Source organism: Lepidochelys olivacea, assembly GCF_965140295.1.
Source record: "Lepidochelys olivacea isolate rLepOli2 genome assembly, chromosome: 1".
NCBI lineage: Eukaryota > Metazoa > Chordata > Testudines > Cheloniidae > Lepidochelys > Lepidochelys olivacea.
The window spans coordinates 161,394,132-161,416,200 of NC_140411.1; the positions used below are offsets into that span (position 1 = coordinate 161,394,132).

A 22,069-nucleotide genomic window follows, 5' to 3' on the forward strand; every position below is an offset into this window, starting at 1 on the left:
GGTCTACAAAAATACATGCATTTTCTGGGTAGAATATGCCTTTTTTGAGTTTATTGAATCTGTAGATAAGAGATTTGATCTTTTTAGGGAGAGCAGATGTCATATCAGCTTCCCTGTGTGGTTTTGCCAATGCATCTGTCTTTACTTTTTTGCAGTTCTTTTCTGGAGCTTCTTTTAAGCAGAAACACTAAAGTGTTGGGTGGTTTCCTCATAAAATTTTGCATGCTAATGATGCTTAAAGATTCAAATATTAGTTAATCAATTTGCAATTCTTTTGTGGATACACTAATGTGACTGCCTAAAGAAGACTGTATCTTGAAACCCGTGCTAACTAAGGCTCTGATGCAATGAGGTCCACGCAGCTGCAGGGACCTATGAAGCAGCTGAAAATGTGTGCATACCTCCACAGGTATATAGGTGTATATTAAGAAGTAATTGTGCAAATAGGTACTTGAATGTGCAACCATTTTTCTGTTCCCTCTGTGGCTTGTGGGATCACCAAGACACCACCTTAGAATCTAAGGATAGTCTGTGGCACAAAGACAGCAATTTTGCTAAATAAACAAACATCAAGAGCATAAGCAAAGGAAAGAAGGGAATAACTATACCCTCTGCAAAGGATGGCTGCAGCTTCTGCCCAGCCATATTTCACTCATTCTCCCCACGGTCAAAACAGTTTTCCATCCTGATAAACAGCCCAGTCCAACCGGGCTTGCATACACAAATCACAAATCCCCCCTCTTCCTCACCAACAAATTTCAAGAGTATTAGAGCCGCCATTGAGCCAGATACCAGGCTATCTCCACCATTCAGTCTCAGTCCCAGGGATATGCCCAGTCCCACAATTCTGGGAGATATATACCCCTCCTTACTATCCCTACAGAAACTGGATAATGTATTTGCAATGTATAGGAACTGGGTGATATCCCTATAAACCGGGGGCGGGGAAACTTTTTGTCCTGAGGGCCGCATCGGGTTTCAGAAATTGTATGGAGGGCCAGTTAGGGGAGGCTGTGCCACCCCAAACGGCAGGCGTGGCCTGGCCCCCACCCCCTATTCAACCCCACCCCCGCTTCTCGCCCTCTGACAGCCCCCCTGGGACTTCTGCCTCATCCCCATTCCCTGACGGCTCCCCAGGACCCCTGCCCCATCCACCCCCCCTGCTCTCTGTCCCCTGACTGTCCCTGGACCCCCCACCCCTAACTGCCCCCCACTGCCCCATCCAACTCCCCTCTCCCTCCTGACTGCCCCCCCGGAACCCGTGCTCCACCCAACCACCCCTTCTCTCTGACTGCCCCCAGAACCCCTGCCCCCATTCAACCCCCCTGTTCCCCGCTCTCCGACCGCCCCGACCCCTATCCACACCCTGGCCCCTGACCACCCCGCGAACCACCCTGCCCTCTATTCAACTCCCCTTCCCCACTCCCTGCCCCACTCCCTGCCGGTGCTACAGCCGCGCTGCCCAGTTGGAGCCAGCCACGCACCGCGCAGCACAGAGCACCGGGTCAGGCCGGGCTCTGCAGCTGCGCTGCCCCAGGAGCTCGCTGCCCCGCTGCCCGGAGCATTGCACCAGCGGCACAGTGAGCTGAGGCTGCGGGGGAACAGCAGGGGAGGGGCCGGGGGCTAGCCTCCTGGGTTAGGAGCTCAGGGGCCAGGCAGAATGGTCCCGTGGGCCGCCAGAGTTTGCCCACCTCTGCTATAGTTGGGGAGCCCTCTAGTGGGCCTCCCTATTTTCTATTGCAGGAGCCGTCAGAACGCTGCCAGAGTAGCAGTGGGTACAGATAGCAAGGCCTTGTATATTTGTATATAGTTAGTAAACACAGTTACTTGGATCCCAGCTACCAGTGTGGCCTCTGCATATCCTGTTATGAAGAGAGCAAAGAGATGACAAAATGTAAGTTTTGGCAAAGAATACACAGTCCCCCAAAAGTTCTGACACAAAATGCTGGATCATATGGAAGCCTGAAAATGATTCTGACTTGGCCACGGCAGAAAAGAGAATGCAGTGATTAGTCAACATAAAAATGCTTTCTATTTGGTAATTAAATGCAGTATCCTGAGAAAAGGACCAACGACTGGGTCTAAGTCGTACCCCACAGCAGGTAGAGAGAAACCCTGCTGCAAGCAGGATGAAAGCTGGAGTGGCTCTTTGCTCTACCCTAGCTCCGCATAAAGTGGGTGCAGTGCCCTCTTTCCCAGCCAATTAGAGGACTTCTTAGAGCTAGACATGTGACTAATGGAATAGCCTGACACAAAGCTAGACCCTGACTGGTCAGGAGAGGCAATGAATCCCTGGCATCCATTGCAGGAAATCCCTGGAGGAAAACTTAGCCTGTCCGGCAGCTACCCTGTGGATTTTTGTGGATGGTGGAGGTGCTCAAAGGGGATGGTTGAGCTGAAATTGTTTTGGCTTTGCACATAATGTAGATAAACTTTCTGGGCCAGATCCTCAGCGGGGGTAAATGGAGGTAGGTCCATCTTGCTTTCAAGTGTTTTTTTTTTCCCCAAGCAACAGTGAAAGCTAGAGAATTTTTTTTTTCCCCATGAAAGATGAGTCTCATGCAATCAAAGGACTCTGGGATCTGGGCTTTAAGAAAAACAGCAAAAATCACAAGGCTCGTGATAAAAATCATGAGGCTTAGCAACATTGTGAATGCATAAAACAAAAAAGTTAGTGCATGTACACAAACAAGAACTGTCTCATGCAGTTTGGGATTGAATAATTACTTTTGTGATCTGTCTCAACCTCCTTGGATATTGCAAATTCCAAAGATTAATGGTTTGGTTTGGAAATCTGATGAACGTGTGCCCTCTCCCTTCCCATATGCCAAAATGTCAAGGTCCACATACTGTAAGTCTCCCCAGCAAGGGATTGAGGAAATGAGATTAGTTCTGCCTCTGTCAAGTTTCATTGATTTACAGGTGTTTGTGTATGTTTGCTTCTTGGAACAATTGCCCTGGAAGTGGCTTTTTTAATGACATGACAGGTTTTTGTAACTGTACAAGTAGTTCAGAAAAAATGTGAATCAGCTTGCATTAGCCCTGTTCATAATATTGTGTCATGATACCTTCTCAAAATAGCCCATGCTCTGCGAGCTATCCCTGAAGCATTAGTGGTAGGAGACAGTTAGTCACATAAAGAAGGAGATGCTTGTGCTTTGCGAGCTCTTCACTGGAGCATGGAAAGACGGTAGCCGGCTTCTTCACAAGGGAAGAGGCGTTCCAAGGTTGCTACTGTAAGAGAACAGTAACAATCCAGCAAGTCTGTGATCAGAGTTAGTAACTTTGCCTCATTATTTATAATCAGTAATATATAGGTTAATGGTGCCATCTTCTCTTAATACTTAATTTTGATTTATTTTTAGACCTGTTAACCTTTAAACTATATAATTGTCTATGCAGATTGTAAAACTAAAAAAAAAAAAAAAACTTTCCTGTTCATGAGCAGGTGGTTGCACTGTAATTTTAAACCCTTCACTATGCTTACCTTACCATTTGAATCTGGCCATATACAAGGTTTTTTTGGAGCAGTTGTAAAGAGGTCACCATTTTATGAATCCATGGCTTCTTTATTATGCACATTGTGTAAAGAGTTGTCACTTTGGATGGGCTATCACCAGCAGGAGAGTGAATTTGTGTGGGGGGGTTGAAGGTGAGAAAACCTGGATTTGTGCTGGAAATGGCCCACCTGATGATCACTTTAGATAAGCTATTACCAGCAGGACAGTGGGGTGGGAGGAGGTATTTTTTCATATTCTCTGTGTATAAATAAAGCCTGCTGCAGTTTCCACGGCATGCATCCGATGAAGTGAGCTGTAGCTCACGAAAGCTCATGCTCAAATAAATTGGTTAGTCTCTAAGGTGCCACAAGTACTCCTTTTCTTTTATTCCAGAAATATACATCCAAATACTGGGAAGCAAATACAGCCACACCCACTTAGAGTGAGTGTGTTTATACTTAAATTTTGCTCTCAGTGAATTTTTTTTGTTTGTTTTTGTTTTGTTCTGCAGTGGGAATAAAGGAAGTTTCTATACAACGGTCCCATAGCTCTACTGACTTGATTACCTTAGGGCACTGAAATTATTGTCATGGGTAATGATGACTTCTAGACCTGCGTGGCCGCTTTGCCTCTTGCTCCTTCATCTCTCTTTGTATTCACTGAAACTGGCTTCCCCCTTCTCCAACACCCCTTTTGTAGTTGCGTCCTTGTAGCGGTCTCTTCTCACACAGCCCAGATATGGAGCAGTGGTGATATTGAGCTCCTACTGTCTCACTCATGCCACTTCCCACCTTTTCCACTTCTGAACTGTACTCCATCAGGCATTAATCTCTATCTCCCTCTCCTGTTAGTTACTGTCCACAGGCTTCTCATCTCTATTTTTCATTGATTACAGTGCCTGGATTTCCTCTTCTCCCATTTATCTTCCACCCCCTACTCCAGAAATTCTCACCTGTCATATTGATCTGGTAGATGCTGTTGCCTCTTCCACTCCCTACCATCTTCCTTTGACTTTCATCTCTGGATCAATTCTCCCAGCTGCCAGGAGGGTCACTAGTACTGTTCCCACTAACGTATTTCACTATCAGAGTTTTTCTTTTCTGATCACTACTTTATTTCTTTCAGTATTGCCCACTCCACCTCCTCCCCCACTTTTCTGCTCAACCTTTGAGACTTTCAGTCTATTAACACGCTTCATTTCTCTGCAAATTTGAGCACCCTTCTTCCTTACTTCTCACTCATCTCTGTTGATTCCATGGTTAGCACCTTCGACCCTTCTCTCTCCCCTCCATCCTAAATTCCTCTCTCCCATCCTTCTGGTTGTCCCACTTATCCTTGCACCAAGAGAAGGTTGGCAGCTTAATTCAACGGAACCACCATTTGGGAACTTCCCACCAGTATTGGGGGAGCCTGTGCTCCCTCTGGTAAAGTAGAATGCTCAGCTTCTGAAGGAAGTGTGCTATAAAAACCTAAACAAACTGGCATGAGACAGAGCATCATTTTTTTTTCATGTTGTAGGGAGCCAGGGTGGCTCCCCTCTGAACCAGAGGGTAAAGAGCCACCCTCTCAGCCTGAGTGGGTGGGGCCAGGCCAAGCTTCCGTCAATCCCCGGAAGGGGAGGGGTGGGACAGGAAGTACAAAGGGTGGGGCCCTTTGCCCAGTGAGGAGAGCACCAGGGAAGGAGACAGACGCAGGCTGCTGGCTGCTCCCTCGCGATCTTGCTGCTGACCCAGGAGAGGCCCTGGGCAAGGAGGAACCGGACCGGGAGGAAGGCCTGTGGCAACCAGGACTGCCAGCCGCTGAATACCCGGAGGACCTGGAGGGGCCCTGCTGCAGCCCGGGCCGGCGTGAGTCCGACACAGAGGGGGAGCTGGAGCTGCCAGCTGCGCAATACCCGGACGAGCTGGAGCGACCGGAGAGACCCGCCGGAGAGGCTGGGTAGGAAGTAGCCCAGGGGCAGAACGGCACCGTGTGGTGGGTGTGTTTGGTCAGCGGGGTGCGGACGGCCCTGCTGACCAAGCGGCAGGAACTTTGTCTCCCGCCACTGACCGGGCCCAGGAGCTGGAACGCAGTGGAGTCGGATGGGCCTGAGTTCCCCTACCCCGGCACTCCCCTGCCTGAGGGGCGCGCTACAGCCTCATGCCGGCGCTCCCCTGCCTGAGGGGCACGTTGCAGACTCCGGCCGGCACACCTTCCCCGCTAATTCCCCAGTGCCCGAAAGGTGTGACTGAGGCCTGCCAGTGGGACCACAGCTCTCCATCGCCCCCTAGGGGCTCAGAGGACTGACTGAAACCTGTCAGAATTGGTGGAGAATGCGAGCAGGCGATCCCTATCCCTGCAGAAAGGGGTTAGTGCGAGGGGGCCTCTGAAGCTCCCCTCCTGGAACGATGGAGATGGAAAGGCTTATCAAGTTCCTGGCTGAGAGCCAGCAACAGCAGCAGCACCAACTTGTACAGCAGCTGGGCGCCCACCAGCAGCAGTTGCTTCAAACCCTGGGGGCCCAGCACCAGGAACAAGAAACCCAATGCTTCCAGCAGCTTGCAACCCTGTGGCTGGGCCATGGTGGTGCTCAACCGGAGCGGGCAGCCACCCCAACCCCTTCCGCCCCACCGATCCGTCTGGCCAAGATGGGGCCGGAGGATTACCCGGAGGCCTATCTAGTGACCTTTGAGCAGGTTGCCTCAGTGGCTGGTTGGGCGCCCGACCAATGGGCGACACTCCTCGCCCCATATCTGACGGGGCTGGCCCAGAAGGCTTACCGTGGGCTCCCAGATGATGAGGCCCGCATTTATGCTCGAGTGAAAACAGCTATCTTGGATGCCTTCGACATTACCCCGGAGACTTTTCGGTGACGGTTTCAGGAAAAGGTCTACCCACCGGGTGCCAGACCCCGGGCTGTGGCCCAGGAACTGAAGGACGCAGGTACCCGATGGCTCCAACCCGAGCGTCGAACCGCAGCTGAGGTGACTGAACAGGTCATCCTCGAACAATTCGTGCACATTCTCCCACCTCAGGGGAGGGCTTGGGTGTTGTGGCACCGGCCACAAAGTCTGAGCACGGCCGTCACGCTTATGGAGGACTTCCTCGAGGCAGAGGCCGCGACAGGACCGGCCGCCCACCCCCCAAACCCTAGACCCAACGCACAGAAACTTGAACAGAGGGGGCCCACCTCCCAAACCAACGCACCCCACCGCACCCGACGACCAGATGGCAGCAGGGCCGAGTTTTCCCGACGCCTCGAGTCCATGCCACTCTCCGGCCCTGGACACTTAACCCGACCATCGGGCCCCCGTCCACTCTGCAGCCCCACTGGTGCCCCCATGCGGCCGGCGCGCCCAGAGGTAGGACCTTGTTTCCGATGTGGCGAGCATGGTCATCTGCAATGGGGCTGTCCTGCAATGGACTGCAACTTTGGCGTGGTGTACGCCGGGGAGCGACGGGCCCGTCTGCCCTCCGTGGCCAAACTGACAGCTCCCATGGAAGTTGCTGGGGTCCCTGTGGTGGGTCTAGTTGTTTCAGGCTGTGGGCAGACTGTCGTCTGCCAGGCGCTCTTCTCGGACACCAAGCGGACCATTGGGGAAGTACGGATTCAGTGCATCCATGGAGACGTAAAATCGTACCCCACGGTTCGGGTCCCCATCACGGTGAACGGAGCAACTCAGTTAATGAATGTGGCGGTGGCGTCATCCCTTACCTATCCCGTGATCCTGGGCCGTGACAGGCCAGACTTCATCGGGGTGCTCCATTCCCTACCCACCAAAGAGGCGTTCGAGGGAGCCCCGCCTGAGAGGAAGACAGGACCTGACTCGAGCTCCGACCCTGGAGCTGACCCGGGTCCCACCCCCGCACCGGATGGCCTGGAAATGGCTGGTCCCCCTCCTGACCTGGTGGACTTTAGCCGGGATCAAAGGGAGGACCCTACGCTCCGGTTTGCCTATGAGCAGCTGGCCCGGGTGGATGGTGAGGTCGTGGAGGCGCGGCGCACCACCCAATGGCCCCGGTTTGAACTCAACCACGAGCGGCTCTACCGCCTTGACCGAGACCCCCAGACCCAAGAGGTCCGGACCCAACTCGTGGTCCCCCGCATTCATCGTCGGGCTGTCCTGAAGCTTGCACATGACATGCCGGCCATTTAGGGCAGGAAAAAACCGGGGCCAGGGTCCTGGCCAGGTTCTTCTGGCCTGGCGTCCACCGTGAGGTGAAGGATTACTGTGCGTCGTGCCCGGACTGCCAGCATCCAGCCCTGGCAGGGGTACGGAAGGCCCCCCTGGTCCCGTTACCAGTCGTAGGTGTACCATTTGAGCGAGTAGCAATGGACCTGGTCGGGCCTTTTCCAAAAAGTAAGGCAGGCCATCAATACATCTTTGTCCTGATGGACTACGCCACCCGCTTCCCTGAGGCCGTCCCCTTAAGAAGTATCAGCGCCTGCACTATCGCAGCGGAGCTCGTGAAGATCTTCACAAGGGTGGGCCTTCCACGGGAGATACTAACTGATCAAGGGAACAACTTCACGTCTAAGCTGTTCCGCCAGGTATGTGCCCTATTGGGGATTAAGAAATTGCAGACCTCGGTCTACCATCCCCAGACTGACGGACTAGTCGAACGGTTTAACCGGACCCTGAAGGGAATGTTGTGACGTTTCCCCACCCAGGACCTCCGCCAGTGGGACCAGCTGCTCCCTCCTTTGCTACTGGCAATTTGAGAAGTCCCACAGGCGTCCACGAAGTTCTCCCCGTTTGAGCTCCTCTATGGGTGGCGACCCCGCGGGGTGTTGGACCTCTTGAGGGAGACTTGGGAACACAACCCATCCGCAACACAGGGTCTCTTGCAATACGTCTTACAACTGCAGGGGCGGTTGGCGCGGGCGGGCGAGCTTGCGAGGGAGAACTTAAACATCGCCCAAAGAGTCCAGGAGCAGCACTACAATCGGGGCACCCAGGCTCGATCATTTGGGCCAGGGGACCGAGTACTCCTCCTGCTCCCCTCAGAGGAATCAAAGCTTTTTGCCCGCTGGCAGGGTCCGTATGAGGTCCTCCGCCAGGTAGGGCCAGTAACCTATGAGATTCGGCAACCTGGCCGCCATAAGGAAAAACAGATTTATCATGTAAACCTCTTAAAACCCTGGCAGGACCGGGAAGGGCTCCTCATTGCCCCATATCCCCCCAAACCAGAACTGGGGTCCCAACCGCCCGAGGAGTCGGAAAATGGTGAGCCCCAGCTTGCAGAGACACTCACCATCGAGCAGCAAGAACAGGCACTCTGCTTAGTAAGGGCATTCCCTAAGATGTTCACCACGAAACCCGGGCAGACTACGCTCACCTACCATGTGATCCAGACGGAACCCGGGGTGGTGGTCCGAGAGACAACCCGGCCATTGCCTAGGCGAATGCGGGAGGCCGTAGAGGAAGAAGTCCAGGCGATGTTGGAGCTGGGTGTTATTGAGCTCTCCCAGAGTGAGTGGCGGAGCCCCGTCGTCCTCGTACCAAAGCCAGATGGGAGCCGGCAGTTTTGCATTGACTTCAGGAGGGTAAACGCCATCTCAAAATTTGACGCCTACCCGAAGCCCCACGTCGATGAGCTCCTCGACTGGCTTGGGGAGGCCTGTTATATCACCACTTTAGATCTCACAAAAGGGTACTGGCAGATCCCCTTGGATCCCAGGTCCAAGGAGAAGACCACGTTTGCCACCCCTTCAGGGTTATACCATTTCACCCGGATGCCTTTTGGCCTACATGGGGCCCCGGCAACCTTCCAGCGTTTGATGGACTGGGTGATGCAACCCCACACGAAGTACGCTGCGGCCTACCTGGACGATGTGCTCATCTATGGCAATAACTGGGAGGAACATCTTAACCAAGTAGTGGCAGTCCTCCGGGACCTCTGCGCAGCCGGGCTTACGGCCAATCCAAAAAAATGCCGAATCGGGTGAGAGGAAACCACTTACCTGGGGTACACCTTGGGCCGGGGACAGGTCCGCCCCCTCATCGGGAAAGTCCAAGCACTCCAGGAATGTCCGGTGCCGACCACGAAGAGGCAAGTGCGTCAATTTTTGGGCTTAGCTGGTTATTACCGGCAGTTTGTACCCCACTTCGTAAGCATTACGGCCCCGCTAACGGAGCTCTTGACCAAGGACAGTCCCCGCCAGATGCATTGGTCTGATGAGTGCGAGACGGCCTTTCGAACCATCAAAGAACGGCTGTGTAGCGATCCAATACTCTTCAGCCCTGACTTTCATCGTGACTTTATTGTTCAGACTGATGCCTCAGGCGTCGGGCTTGGGGCGGTCCTCTCGCAGGAGGTGGAGGGGGAGGAACACCCGATTGTTTACCTCAGTCGGAAGCTGTTTCCCAGAGAATGGAACTGCTCCGTCGTGGAGAAAGAAGCCCTAGCCGTTAAGTGGGCAGTCAATGCTCTCCGCTACTACCTCCTCGGGGTCCCCTTTATACTGGTTACGGACCACGCACCCCTAAAGTGGCTTAATAAGATGAAGGACAGTAATGCCAGGCTGATGCGGTGGTATCTTGCTCTGCAGCCCTATGCCTTCATGATTCACCATTGGGCGGGACGAGACCATGCCAATGCGGATTTCCTATCCCGCCTCGGAGAGGGTGAGGACGCCAGCTCCGAAGATCGGGAGCTGGATTTGAGGGGTGGGGTATGTAGGGTGCCAGGGTGGCTCCCCTCCGAACCAGAGGGTAAAGAGCCACCCTCTCAGCCTGAGTGGGCGGGGCCAGGCCAAGCTTCCACCAATCCCCGGAAGGGGAGGGGTGGGACAGGAAGTACAAAGGATGGGGCCCTTTGCCCAGTGAGGACAGCACCAGGGAGGGAGACAGACGCAGGCTGCTCCCTCGCGATCTTGCTGCTGACCCAGGAGAGGCCCTGGGCAAGGAGGAACCGGACCAGGAGGAAGGCCTGTGGCAACCAGGACTGCCAGCCGCTGAATACCCGGAGGACCTGGAGGGGCCCGGCTGTAGCCCGGGCCGGCGTGAGTCCGACACAGAGGGGGAGCTGGAGCTGCCAGCTGCGCAATACCCGGACGAGCTGGAGCGACCGGAGAGACCCGCCGGAGAGGCTGGGTAGGAAGTAGCCCAGGGGCAGAACGGCACCGTGTGGTGGGTGTGTTTGGTCAGCGGGGTGCGGACGGCCCTGCTGACCAAGCGGCAGGAACTTTGCCTCCCGCCACTGACCGGGCCCAGGGGCTGAAACGCAGTGGACTCGGATGGGCCTGAGTTCCCCTACCCCGGCACTCCCCTGCCTGAGGGGCGCGCTACAGCCTCATGCCGGCGCTCCCCTGCCTGAGGGGCACGCTGCAGACTCCGGCCGGCACACCTTCCCCGCTAATTCCCCAGTGCCCGAAAGGTGTGACTGAGGCCTGCCAGTGGGATCATAGCTCTCCATCGCCCCTAGGGGCTCGGAGGACCGACTGAAACCTGTCACACATGTGGAGACTGTTTCTCTTGGAAAATGATTTTCCCCTTACACCATGAATTAACTGGAGGATGAACATTGAAATGTGATGCGGTATAGTATAGTATTGGAGTAAGCAAGAGGATCTTGGAGTTTTTTCAGGGAGACCCTTCAGATCAGCAGTGTAAAATTATTTCAGATTTACCAGCCAAGACACAAAATTTACTTTCTTACCCTTGCCGTTAGGATGAAGAAAGTCTAATAATATTTTACTTGCCTGCCTAATTTGTCTTTATCCTGGGTGAATTGTGAAAGACCAATGCAAGAACTGCAGCAGGGCACAATCCCAACATTTTGGGTTTGTGGCTTTGACTAAGCCTGCTGTAAGGCATGTGAAAGTGAAAGGGCTGATGGGCATGAGCTCATCTTCTGATTTCCTTTATAAAGGTTGAGGAAATGTGTTGTCTACATTCAGTCCTTGGGAAAATGATACCCATCTGCCTTTCCAGACAGGACTTCTTTCTATTTAATTCTACATTGGCTTTACCATCTCCCTCACTAACAAAAACTCACTATTCTTCCATTTTAGTTTTACGGGAACCCTACACAGTTCGTGTGGAGGACCAGAAAGCCATGAGAGGCAATGTAGCGGTCTTCAAGTGCATTATCCCCTCCTCTGTGGAGGCATACATCACTGTTGTCTCTTGGGAGAAAGACACAGTCTCACTTGTCTCAGGTAGGCTTTAATGGCTTTCTTTCCCTAGTGGATATGGTTTCTGTGTTTTCCATAATGCTCAATGGTTCCTTTGTGTTGATTATAGCTGAATGATATTTCATCTTTCCACTGTAATTAATGTATAGCACATGTAGCTCTGATGCATCCTCGTGATTAGGTGTGACTTGAAGCTTTGAGACAGCTCTGGCTTTTTTTAGCTTCCTCCCAGGGGAATTAACATGTATTTTGTTTTATTCCAGACATGAAATCAGAATTTCTTGGCATTGTGGCATAGTGTTGACTTGATGTTTTTTTTTTTAAAGGAAATTCTGTTTGCCATAGAATTTTTTTGTTTTGAGTGTCATAATCTATTTGTTGGGTTGTGATTGGGTTTTCTAGTGGTGAAGTTAGTTACGGAGTAAAAGAAATCTTGTGTTACATTTATTTTGGTTGTTTTAAATGATATGTGCGATTGACTCCTATATTTCAATAATATTTTTGTACCAGGTATGCCTATAGACAATATTTGGAAGCTTTCACAGTGTGAAAGCTTATATACTATCCACAGACATAATATAATAAAATCTTTGATGGATGCCAAATATATTTATGCATATATTGAAGTTAAACTGTATGTTTATAAAAAGAACTATCTGCACTGCTGTGTATAAAGAAAAATTACTTTGCCATTGGAAAACTGCAAACTGTCATGCAAATAATTGAATTATCTAGTTAGGGCTCCACAAAACACCTACAGTATGTACTGAAAGTATGTATAGAGGCAGCAAAGATCCCTTTAAAAAAAATCCCATTAACCTGATTTAACCTCCCAAACTGAGGTCTAGGAGTGAAATCCTGGCCCCGTTGAAGTCAATGGTGGGAGCCCTACCATTGACTTCAGGGGAGCCAGGAGTTCACTGTAGCAATCCAACATTTTCTATAATATATATAATATAATATATAATATAATAGTATGTAAGAAATCCATAGAACAATATATTCTGTATACAGACTGTATCGTATGGAAAGTGCATGTTGCTGTACTACAACTGAAATGTGTATTATGTGGTTAAACATAAACATCTGCTATTATATGCTCAAGTAAATGAGGTACATGCACAGGATGTGAAAGTACAGCTGTTGAGTATTGCAGCAAGGGGACAATAATCAGAGCTAAATGTCAGTGCATTGTATTATTAAGAATGTGTTTATACTATGCTACAGTATATGCTGAAATGAGTTAAAGATTGTAAGTTCCTCCACTAGGTTAACCACCCCTCTGTTTTGGATAAATGTGGTGCTGATAGAAATGGAATTCTTTGTTTCTATATACCTTGTGTTCTAAACTTGACTTCCTGTCTCTGGCAAATCTATTGCTTAAATGGTTTTGTCGCTTCTTAGATATTTTTGGGACAATATGAAAATAGACTTGTTTGGTACAGAAATGTAGTATTTTTAAGTGATCAGTCACCTTGTCCACAGATATCAGTATAGTTTTAAGTGCACTAAATCCACTTTAGTCTGTTCTATGTGGGCTGTGATCCAACGATCTGATCTTCATGGGTAGAAACCTGCACCCATGCAGACCCCCCTTGAACACAAGGACCTGTCTCCACAGATCCACTTATAGTAGTTGGGACTTCGGGATCGCAGATACAGCACAGCAGTTGACATGATGATGTGATTTGCGCTCAGGCATTAAAGAACAGGATTGAGCCATTAACTGTTACAAATATCTTTTTTATTATTATTGTAACCTGTTAAAAGAATATGTAATACAATTAAAATGACCAAACATATAATTACATGGGTTTCTGATTAATTTCTCTTAATCTTAAAATAGTCTTTAAATTAGATAATTTAATATTAAAAGTTCCTTCATTCTCCATTATCAATTCAGAACATCTTGAAAAATTACCACAACATGACTTGTCTCCTCACAGCCTGATTCCACCCTATTGGAACATGAAAAAATACCTCCTCCCACCCCACTCTCCTGCTAGTAATAGCTTATCTAAAGTGATCACTCTCCTTACAATGTGTATGATAATCAAGTTGGGCCATTTCCAGCATGTAAGGAGAGTGGTCACTTTGGATAAGCTATTACCAGCAGGAGAGTGAGTGTGTGTGTGTGTGTGTGTGTGGGGGGGTGTTGAGAAAACCTGGATTTGGGTTGGAAATGGCCCAACTTGATTATCATACACATTGTAAGGAGAAAGAAAAGGAGTACTTGTGGCACCTTAGAGACTAACCAATTTATTTGAGCATAAGCTTTCGTGAGCTACAGCTCACTTCATCGGATGTGAATACAGACTAACACGGCTGTTACTCTGAAACCTGTCATTGTAAGCAGAGTGATCACTTTAGATAAGCTATTACCAGCAGGAGAGTGGGGTGGGAAGAGGTATTTTTTCATGCTTTGTGTGTATATAATAAGATCTTCTAAACTTTCCACAGTATGCATCCGATGAAGTGAGCTGTAGCTCACGAAAGCTTATGCTCAAATAAATTTGTTAGTCTCTAAGGTGCCACAAGTACTCCTTTTCTTTTTATTAATAAGACTGGGACTTTTCAGTTTAGAAAAGAGATAACTAAGGGAAGATATGATAGAGGTCTATAAAATCATGACTGGTGTGGAGAAAGTAAATAAGGAAGTGTTATTTACTCCTTTTCATAACACAAAAGCTAGGGAGCATCCAATGAAATTAATAGGCAGCAGGTTTAAAACAAACAAAAGGAAGTCTTTTTTTTCACACAATGCATAGTCAACCTGTGGAACTCCTTGCCAGAGGATGTTGTGAAGGCCAAGACTATAACAGGGTTCAGGAAAGAACTAGATACATTCATGGAGGATAGGTCCATGAATGGCTGTTAGCCAGGATGGGAAGGGATGGTGTCCCTGGCCTCTGTTTGCCAGAAGCTGGGAATGGGCGACGGGGGATGACCTGTTCTGTTCATTCCCCCAGGGGCACCTGGCATTGGCCACTGTCGGAAGACAGGATACTGGGCTAGATGGACCTTTGGTCTGACCCAGTATGGCCGTTCTTATGTAGGAACATAATAATGGTCCTTTACTGATCCACCAGACCTAAACATTTTTTCTCATAGGAATTTTTACTTTTTTAATTGATGAAGCTGCATCCATTAAAAATCATCTTCTCATCCCAAAGCATCCTTGTATACATGGAGAGCAGTACAGTATCACCATTCATTCCTCTCTGTGGCTTGTTCCTCCATTAAGTCCAGCCTGGCTATGTCCCTGGAAGAAACAAAGGGCGGAACTGCATTTCCATGAGCTGGATAGGGTGGGTTGCCCTAATAAGCCATTACATCTGAAACTTATTTGTTTTAGAAACCGTACAGCAAGCCATTAAAAATGAAGCCTTAATACATTTATCATGGCCTTGATCCTACAATAGTATATCTGAAAAAAAAATTCATGTGCACTGACAATGCAAGTAAAAACTATCCATTAAAACTGATGCTCCTTAAAAGGTGGTTTAGCGTATCTTGCCATATCATGTAAAATAATTTAGAAAATCTGATTCCTGAGGTGGTCACAGTACAGATTAAATATAAAGTCTATGTTTAATTACAGTTGTTCTGATGAATGCCTCAGTTCCAGTGTTAAAGGGAGGCAGGGAACATCAGTCCAGTTTAACTAGAATGATTGTAGGGTTTGCTGTTTACTATCACAGTACTTTAGCAGCAGTGCTAACTTTTTAAAAAGTGGTGTCTTTTGTGAGACAATTGCATCTATTTCTCTCCATGATCAATGCAACAATAATATTGCCATGAACTCAAATGGTGGATAGTGATTAACCTCAAAGTCTCGGATTCCCAGTGCTGATGAATAGGATGCTAAGACATAACAGGACTATTGATTTGTCTTCCACTAGTGGTCAATATTTTGAGGGAAAATGTATACTAACATAGGTATCAAATATGAGAACAACTTTCCCATATGTCTCTGATCAACTTTTGTGAAGTGTTGATAAGAAATATGCAATAGTATGTTTTTGCATCTGACAATTTAATATGAGAACATTAGTGGCAGGATAGGATTAAAAGAGAAATGTGGCTGATTATCAGTGAGTAGCGGATGTTATCGGAAAGGAAAGTTAAAATGAACAGAAACCTCTACAAGGAATCTGCTAGGGATGTATATTTACTGGAGATTATCACAAACTGTATTAGACAAAATGCCATGGAAACAGGGGGATAAAACTAAGTATACAGTATGGTAAAAGAGAAAAAGTTGAAAATAAAGTCTCCCATAAGGATTATCTGTTGAAGAACACACAAGTAAGACAGCAAGCGTAGACCCATGGAAGGAAGTGTGAGACTTCCTAAAAATGTTAAACAAGCCAGCACCCTAACAGGTGCTGCACGTTCTAGTTATAGAATAATGATTTTTGCTTAGTCTCTAAGGTGCCACAAGTCCTCCTTTTCTTTTTGTGGATACAGACTAACACGGCTGCTACTCTGAAACCTGTCACTTTACTTTTGAATTAGTTACACTTGCATACAATCCTTTCAGATATAATCTAGAGTAAACGTTTCAGATACTTAAATATATGGAGTCCCCATCCTGAATTTTAGAATAAAGGGACTTGCAAATGAGCCACAATCCTTGTTTCAGATGCTGCACTATTACACAGTCCTTTTTTCTGTGTCAAATCAGCTATCTGCTTGCTTGCTTGCTTTTGAAAGCATTGCTGCTCATTATATGTTCCAAAATCTAGTTTTTTAGAAGAAAACTTAAGAAATATGTCTTAGCTCAGACAGTAGGAGCCTTGTTGGTTTCATAATAATGCAACATGCTAGACATCTCTCACTTTATAATCTATTGGCTAGATTCTGCTTTTGGTTGTGCATAAGGAGGTCCCACTGAAGTTATCTGAGAGCAGAAAGCTGTCCATAGGAACTCTAGTGTGTAATAAAGATGTAACGCACAGGACTGCTGGTAACTAACAATGAGGTTAACAAGAGCTGCATGGACCCTCCTGCGTAAATTCCCCCATTTTTCCTGTATAATAACGAACCTTGAAAGGATCTGAGTTGTGTGAAAAATATGATGCTTTAAAAAAGGTAGAAAAAGAAGAGGGACAGTATTAATTGTGCACAATGGGGATTTAATTAGCAGTGAAAGATTAGCAGCTTTGAATGAAAGGTATAGAAATATGAAAGGTAAACAAGTCTCTGAAGGGCTTTGATTGACATGAGGATGACAGCTGTTGAGTCTTTGAGCCTCTGTACTTTCCATGGGCCATAAATTAGACACAGCAGACCAAGGCTTGAGAATGTGTCACTGAGGCACAATGACCTGCATTTAATGTAATGAATTGCATAATTTATACCGTATTCTTTAAGTCTTAACTTTAGAAGGCTCCATGGGTTCTTGGATCTCTTTCCACCAAGAGTTCTATGAATTGCAGTGATTGATGTTCAGCAGTCCTGTTTGCCAGTAGTTACCACATAGTAGTATCTAAGAGACAGAACTAAAGTTTTCATCTGTACTTATATCTGGAGATTATGGCAGCATCTCAAAGTCCTTGGAGAGATAATTTTTCTCCTTAATAGCTCTGCATGGCTAAAATGGGTTAAATTTTCTAATTAATATTATTCATGAATGTAGATAATTTTCTATATAAATTATAGTCCTTTAGAAATATTGTCAGTGGTCCCACATGCAAAGATGAGATCCAGATTTGAATGCATCCAAAATTCTATCTAACAATCAACAGCCTTATAACATCATTTCAAATGCTCTAGCTCTAAGATTTTTCATTCTCCAAGTTGAACAGAATAAAAATCTAAATTGCTAGACCTGATGGTGACAGTAAAAGAGGTTTAAACGTATGTCGAGTTTTTGAATAATCTAATGTAATATCAATAATGCAGCTAAGGAATTAAAATACTCTTTTAAATTGTAATACTACACAGAAAAATGCCACAGCCAGGTGACTCCTTTTTCTTTTTTTCAGGGAATGATTTTGAGAGTTGCTGAGCACCTGCAACTTCTGTTGATTGCTAGTGATGTTAATAGGAAGTACAGATACTCAGCATTTTTCAGGATTGGACTTTAAATTTGCTGCAGCAGCAATGTGTTTTCCAAACTTCTTGCAGACTTGTAGAGCTCACTCATTTCTAAAACTGAGATTGCTTCTTAGCTTTCTCTTTCAACAAAAAGAACAGGAGGACTTGTGGCACCTTAGAGACTAACACATTTATTTGAGCATAAGCTTTCGTGAGCTACAGCTCACTACATCGGATGCATTCAGTGGAAAACACAGTGGGGAGATTTTATATACACAGAGAACGTGAAACAATGGGTGTTGCCATACACACTGAAATGAGAGTGATCACTTAAGATGAGCTAATACCAGCAGGAGAGAGAGGTGGGGGTGAGAGTGAGGAACTTGTAGAGATACAGACAGACATCATAGTTTCCTAGGGCAATGAGTTTTTGGGACTCTTCCACAGTCCCTCTCAGCTTCTCTGTGAACACCTTCATGATCTGGAGGTCAGTTGTATGGCATGACTTTTAACTTGGATTTTGTTGACTTGCAAATAAGGGATACACTTTAAATATTCTGACTTTTTTTCCCAGGGAAGATTCTTCTTCTTTAGGAGTGAGACAGCGTTCTGTTTCTGTGCATTCTGGGACTGGTCTAAAGTTCACTGAAGTCAATGGGAGTTTCTCTGTTTACTTCAACAAAACCAACGAGGAGTCCTTGTGGCACCTTAGAGACTAAGAAATTTATTTGGGCATAAGTTTTGAAAGCTTATGCCCAAATAAATTTCTTAGTCTCTAAAGTGCCACAAGGACTCCTCGTTGGTTTTGCTGATACAGACTAACCACTCTGAAATCTGTTTACGTCAATGGATTTTGGTTCTGGTCCTCTGACAGGGTGATGTTTGGAGGGATGCTAGGGGGTAGCACCAGATCCACAGTCATCTAATCATAGAATCATAGAATATCAGGGTTGGAAGGGACCTCAGGAGGTCATCTAGTCCAACCCCCTGTTCAAAGCAGGACCAATCCCCAATTTTTGCCCCAGATCCCAAATGGCCCCCTCAAGGATTGAACTCACAACCCTGGGTTTAGCAGGCCAATGCTCAAACCACTGAGCTATCCCTCCCCCCCCACTGAGCTATCCCTCCCCCCTCCTCCCTCATGTTTTGATAATGTAGACAAAGGGAAAGAGGGTTCATTGGATTTAAGGTCATGGATAGTGAATAGAAGAGGACGACTTGTGGAACCTTAGAGACTAACAAATTTATTTGAGCATAAGCTTTCATGGGCTACAGCTCACTTCATCGGCTGCATTCAGTGGAAAATACAGTGGGGAGATTTATATACATAGAGAACATGAAACAAGGGGTGTTACCATACACACTGTAACCAGAGTGATCACTTAAGGTGAGCTATAAGGAGCAGGAGAGCGGGGTGTGTGTATGGAACCTTTTGTAGTGATAATCAAGGTGGGTCATTTCCAGCAGTTGACAAGAATGTCTGAGGAACAGTGGCGTGGGGGGGAATAAACAAGGGGAAAGAGTTTTACTTTGTGTAATGACCCATCCACTCCCAGTCTCTGTTCAAGCCTAAGTTAATTGTATCCAATTTTTTGCTGTCGAGCTAGCATTGCAGAGCATATGTGCAAGAGTTGAGTTGGGAGCAGAGTTCTGTTTTGTGTTTCCTAGAGTGGCTGCAGATGGAGTGGACATAAGTAGCACAGTTATTTTCTTTCTAGATAACAGTTGGACCTTTCAGACTTTTCACCCCCAGCCCCTTCATCCTTTTAGTATTAAGAATGTGGATGGATGCCTGTGGGAGGTTGGAGCAGGGGGCAAGGGATATATCAGAAAGGGATGTACCAAAAATCCAGGGAGCAGAAATCTGCCCCCCTTTGGTTACTTTATTTGTACTACAGTAAGTGGAAAGTACATAGCTGGTGAAGGTACTGTTGGCATGTCCGTACTGAAGAGTGCCTAGGAAGCAAGTGGCATTTTTTATTTTTCTTTCTCCTTCATTTAAATCTCTTCATCCCATCTCTTCCCTCTTTCTTCCACAGCCTTTTTTTTTCCTTTTAAAGGTGAGGAGTATTGACAGGATTCAAACCTCTCCAGGGGAGGGATCTTGCACAAAAGGAGGGGAAGCAGAGGTGGCATGGGTACCTTGGAGAGGAGAAGGGGCACTGCCCTTCCTTCCTTCCTTCCTTCCTTCCTCAAGTGGGAAAGGAGAAATAGTGAGGAGCTTCTTCCTGGGTCAGGTCTTCAAATATTAGGAAGTTTTCCTGACACTCAATCTCTTTCTAATTTAATCCCATTCCTCCTGGTTACAACCTCTCTCCCTTTATTGCATCACCATCCTTGGAATATTAATAGACAATTACACACCACACTCCCTAGTCATTATAGCCTCACCAAATATAAATATATACATAATAATTAGTTTTTCCAAATGACTGAGTCCTTTCAGTCCTTAATCAATTTTGTTTCTCTTGAGGTTCTCCTTCCAGTTTTGTCCACATCTTTCTGGTACTGAAGGTCCCTGAAAGTAGCACCATGTTCTAGGGCCTGGCCTGTGCCACAAAGAAAGGTGCTTTCACCTTCTCAGACTATTGCATGATGATTCTAATATATGGCCTATGGCAATGCTGCAGTATAGTATATATGGGAGAACTCTTCATGGAGCTCAGCACAGGCCTCGTGGCCTGTTGCGCAAAACATCACGTTACGAGACGTGAGCGCCAAACTATATTGGTTTTTGGTTTTGATTTTTTTGGGCTGTCTTATTATTTTGTACACTAATATTTAATTTGATATCTATGCATTGGATTATTTTCCCCCAGACGTACCTGAGTTTATCTGTATTTTTCCAGGTTAAATCATATATTATTGCCTGCCAGATTATTCTTGCAATTCTGTCTCTCATTATATCTATCCGCTTTCTGGAGTTCATAACACTGCCAAATATTCTGCACTCTTAATTAACATGATATTTACCCCTCCCCTCCACTGGATCTTTATTAAAGATATTAATTAAGATAGAATGGTCTATTAAACTTCACAGTCGCTCACTGGACTCCTTTCCTGTACCAGACACAGTGAATTTTATTATTGCTCTTTATTTACAATTCCTCAGAGAGTTTTTGATCCATATGACTTTGCTTATGTGTTCAAGGCACTGTCCAAGCCTTTAATTTGTGAATGTGAGATACTGTCCAAGCCTATAATTTCTGCATGGGCTCTACTCATTCAAGCCCCAATCCCATGATGTGTAATACAGATGCGGACTGGTTGTTCATCTGTGTGGATCTAGCCCTAACTTTGCAATTCTATCAAAAATAGTGATCATAGCATTTTTTTTTTAAATCTCATGCTGTTAGCTGCTTCTGGATCTTGTTACCCTCCTAGATATTTACATATTTTTATATATACTGGTGAATAGATACTGAGGATCCTCTAGGTTTCCAAGATGATTCCAAAAAAATTCTGAAACTGATCTGAGAAAAACATTCTGTGATCACTGTTGGATTTGATATGAAGGGATGAAATTGACGTATCAGCTCATTCATTTTAATGAAAGCATACCTTGCTTCTCAGAACCAATTACACCATAAAGCTGTTGTCCTATAAAAATTTGATGTTTATTTTTAAATAATTTTAATGGATAATACCAGTGTTTATTTTTCGGGTATTTTTTCCTATTTTATTTATTTATTTAAATATTCATAATTGTGGGAAATTATTGGGAGCAGGTGTCAATAATTATTATGTAATGACAGTAAACATTGAGTTTCAAAAAGTTAAAACTTTATAACCATTAAAACATAAATTGTGAACATCATATGTCAAAATATACAAAGTAAATATCCTTAAGTCAAACTCTTAAGTTCTCAAACACTTTTTTTCTTTCTGTGTCTATCTGTAAATTTCTGTTATCATTGGTGGAAATATATATGTGTTGATTTATAAGTGTATGGTGAAACTGGCATTTGCTGATAAATATCTCATCCTTCCAAGTTTATATATTTGTGGTTTAGCTGTGATTTCAAAGTGGTTAAATGTAGACACGTTCACTAGCAATGATGTCTGACCTATATTTTATTTTGATATGGAGTGAATTCATAACAACGGACATTAACATTGATTAAGCTTGAAATATAGTATTTTCTGGTGAAGTTCTTTGACCAGTCTAACTGGTTGAAGTAAAATAATCCCATTAATGGGCGTAGTACTGTTGCCATGAATAAACCTTTAAATGTTCAGAGGTTCAGACAGACAGACACACCAAAATTCAGGTGCTTACTCTGATCCATCCATCCCTCTTGAGAGTCAAAGTTGAACTGAAAAGATCACTAGAAAATCAGTTCTGTTGAGATATCTAGTACCTTCTGATTTCACTCTGGCTAAAGATATCATTAGAACAGTTTTTCTT

The 22,069-nt window shown here is 46.2% G+C and overlaps 1 protein-coding gene across 1 annotated transcript in view; it reads left to right on the forward strand.

Moving 5' to 3' along the window:
* Positions 1-22,069, forward strand: part of DSCAM (DS cell adhesion molecule) — a 641,498-nt gene that overhangs the window by 92,280 nt on the left and 527,149 nt on the right. Inside the window, exon 3 of the mRNA XM_084616971.1 lies at positions 11,497-11,643. Within this exon, the coding sequence (XP_084473097.1) occupies positions 11,497-11,643 (147 nt within the window). The remainder of the gene's footprint in view (positions 1-11,496; positions 11,644-22,069) is intronic.